This window comes from Penaeus chinensis, chromosome 22, assembly GCF_019202785.1.
Source record: "Penaeus chinensis breed Huanghai No. 1 chromosome 22, ASM1920278v2, whole genome shotgun sequence".
NCBI classification, from domain to species: domain Eukaryota; kingdom Metazoa; phylum Arthropoda; class Malacostraca; order Decapoda; family Penaeidae; genus Penaeus; species Penaeus chinensis.
This window is the reverse complement of record NC_061840.1, coordinates 8937121-8940914: the sequence shown is the minus strand read 5'-3', so window position 1 is coordinate 8940914 and position 3794 is coordinate 8937121. Positions and strand designations below refer to the sequence as shown.

Here is a 3794-nt window from a genome sequence, read left to right as displayed (position 1 = left end):
GATTCCGAAACTGTAGTCTCATTTTCTATTAAATTTAGTTTTACAGTGTGGGTTTTAATACCATAGTATCAACACGGTAGTGTGTTTTCTCCTTTCACTAATATTAGTATTCCCTTCATATTTTTTTATTGTTATTATTATTATTATTATTATTATTATTACTATTACTATTACTATTACTATTACTATTACTATTACTACTACTATTACAGTTATTATTGTTGTTGTCATTATTACTATTATTTATTTATTTATTTAATTATAATTATTACCTTTATCATCATCATCATTATACATCCTGGGATGGTATCATGTCTGAGCAATAATATCTATTGGCAATCTTAATATAGTTATGTCAAAGATAAAAACCTTTGCCATAACTGTATGTTTATGTAAGGGTCATTTGATTTTCCTTTTTTGATCATTTTCCTTTTCATTTGCTATTGTTTTTTATGTATATTTGATTTTTTTTTCTTACCCTATCTTTTTGCATAACTGGGTTATGATTTTCTCTTTTTAGGTTGGAAGTGAAAGAATCTCAGGCATCAACCTAGCAGATCAGTTGGTAAAGGGCCACCAACTATTGGAATGGTTACCAGCTTTAGATATAAGTAAAGAAGCGCAGACAAAATTTATTACCTGTGAACGAACCAAAAGAAGGCATATGGCCACTTCTTTATTCATAGGACTAGCATTCTCCCAAGTACTTATCCTGCAGAATAAAAATGCCCTAAAAATTTTAAGTAGATGAAATTGTTAGCTTTATGCAGTCCTAGAAAAGATATTCATTGCATTGTCATTAATATTAGACTCTTAATGAATTGAATAAAGTCTTGATTTTTCAGAATTCTGTTTTTTATTATTCACATCACTCAATATTTCTTAGACAAATTTGATAGTTTTGTTCTTTTTTTTTTCTTTTTTTTATTACTTATTCTTTCTAATCCCTGTCCTTCCACTCACTGCCCCCCAATTCCATGGCCGTTGTTGCTGTGGGAGGGCTTAGGAGACAAAGTTATTCCTGTCTCACTCCTCCATTAATATTTGTACTGGAACTTTTTCCATCTCCCTGGCTGAAAGGTTAGACTGTGAAAATGACCTACTTGCCATCCTTGCAGACTCTGATGCAGTATCTTTACAATACTACACTATTCCCGCCAGAGATTGGCAAAAATCCACTAATATTGCAAAGTTTATCTACTGTAGACATGACCTCCCCCATAAAGATTATATTGGTGGAGACTCCTTCCCAGTCTGATCATATCGACCCCTACCCCGTCAGTGTCGGAAATTTTGCTGTTTTGGCCACCTTGTCAAACACAAGCGCTCCATAGCACACTACCTTCATTGTGCCCAACCTAGTTATGATCACACACGTGATCATAACTAGGTTGGGAAGCACACCAACAAGGATTTTCTCTTACCCCCTACTGCACTGCTGTCATTCGTTTTGTCCCTTCCCCTTCTCCCCAAGATTGTTTCTAGATCTCCATTATCTTTTCTTCCTACTTTTTTATCTCACTTCCAACCCTTCCCTTTGCCAGTTAAAGTCGTTTGACATTCTGAATCCAGACACTCCAATCTCTTCCACTTCCTTGATGTCTACCCTTCCTTCTCACTCTACCCATCACGTAAGATTGTCTAAATGTTCCATCCCATCTTCTACACCTACATCTTCCTCTGTTTCTCTGATGTCTATCCCCTCGTCTCAGAAGAAGACCTTCGTTTCTCAGACCTCTCCAACCAACTCCCCTCTCAGAAACTTTGAGGACATTCAGAAATTTCTAATCATGACCCAAAAAATATGCCTCTCCCCCATTCACCCTCTCAATCTTCCATTCCCTCTACAGTCAGAGCTACTGCCTACACCCATCCCCTTCCTCATGTTCTTCCTACTCCCTCCCACCACTCCCTATTCCTCCTTACTGCATCTACACAAAACCCCCTTCCTTCCATGTTTTACTTTCTGCTCCCTCCAGGATACACACATACTTCCCCCTGATCCCTTGTCTCATTCTTCAATTATTCTCCTCCTACTCTGACTCTCATTTTTACCCATATCATTTACTGATTGGTTCATGATAACTCTTCTACAATGGAATATTGGGTTTCTGTTCTCATAGATCTTTCATTTGGTTGCATTGCCCCCTCCCCCCCTTCCCCTGATTTGCCCAATTTACTCACTCTCTTTACTCTCAACCTTCTTTACCTTTTCCTATATCATACTATCCTAAAAAGCAGTACGACTTTTGGCATGTACCACATCTAATCATTAACTCATTAACAACCCTATTTATCCTTTTTGCTATTATACTTTCATATAGTGCTATATGACCTTTGCTGTTTAGTACATTTATTTGTTTTTTAGCCATTTCCTGTTAACCAGTCCATCTCACATTTTCATTCTCCATTTTTGTATTATTATTCATCTTCTCTCTTCCATTCCTCTTTTCCCCCTCCTCCTGCAATTCAACTCCCAGATTAAGGACTTGCTTAAACTGACGCAGATCCATGATTTGAAGGTTAAAGTAACTATCCCTATTGGCCCCAATACCTGCAAGGGAGTTATCTTTAGCAGGGATTTGAGGATAATGGAGGAGAGTGAAATTCTTGAAAATATGAAGGACCAAAGCATAGTGGACGTGAACAGCATGACCAAGAAAGACGGGAATATGCGAACAAAGACTGGATTGTGCTTTTTGACTTTTGCTTCAAGTAAAATTCCTGAGTATGTCACAGTTGGATACGAACGTGTCCAAGTGCGACCTTACATTAAAAAATCTATGATTTTAATGCTCATCATACATTATGGGGTTCCCTGCGGGCGGATGGTAGAGGTGATCAAGTAGTTGATTAATGAGTCTGATCTGGTCCTGAACGATGGTAGCCCGACGCGGGTGGACGATAATACCGGTAATTTGAGTTTTACTGACTTCTCACTGGTCTTTTCATCAATAGCAGCCAAGTGCCTGTGGCAACGGCTCGTTGGGAAGCGATCACCTTCCTATTTTAATTGAATATTCAATGCGACACAGTAAGAACGCCTTCAGCACCGAAATTTAACGTAAAAAGAGCAGCCTGGGTCGCCTTCATAAGGAGCGTCAAGCTCGAACTTGTTGGAGAAACCATTGATGATAAAGTAAACAATATTCAGAATTCGATTTTAGAAGCAGCTTTGCTATCCATTCCTAAAACTTCGACAGATATCATTAAGCAGAAAATTCCATAGTGGATACCAGATTGCCGCAGGGCGCGGTGCCGACGCAATAAGGCCTACAGGTTTTTCAAAAATAACATCAATAATGAGAACTTTTGCAACTACAAACAAGCAAGAGCTAGGGCTCGTAGTATAATTAGACAAGCAAAAAGAGACTCCTGGCGAAGCTTTGTCGCTACAATAAATAGCAATACAAAAATATCAGAGGTTTGGTCCACTGTCAATAAAATAAATAAGACTAAAACATCTTTCAAAATTAAAACATAATTCACAAGGGAACCAATTTCGATTCACCTAGCGACAATACTAGTGCACTCGCCAGGCAGCTCAGATAACTACCACCCCGCATTCCTGACCACCAAGGAAGCCGCTGAGCTGCAACCTGTTCACTTTGCCACAGGAGATGACTTTGGTTACAATAAAGACCTAACAATGAATGAGCTTGTCCGACCCCTAGAAGCCTGTAGAGAGATTCGATGAGATGATAAAGCATCTTAATCATGATGCCATGATTAAGTTACTAGAAGTGTACAATGAAATTTGGAAAAGCCACACTTTTCCAAACTCATGACACTTC

General features: G+C 38.4%; 1 protein-coding gene across 3 annotated transcripts in view; it reads left to right on the top strand.

Annotated features, from left to right (window-relative positions):
- Positions 1 to 847, top strand: part of LOC125037116 (transcription elongation factor, mitochondrial-like) — a 42680-nt gene extending 41833 nt beyond the window's left edge. For all 3 annotated transcript variants that reach the window (XM_047630130.1, XM_047630132.1, XM_047630131.1), the window contains one exon: positions 521 to 847. In XM_047630130.1, the coding sequence (XP_047486086.1) occupies positions 521 to 751 (231 nt within the window). In that variant the 3' untranslated portion in view covers positions 752 to 847. The remainder of the gene's footprint in view (positions 1 to 520) is intronic.
- Positions 848 to 3794: the final 2947 nt, after the last annotated feature.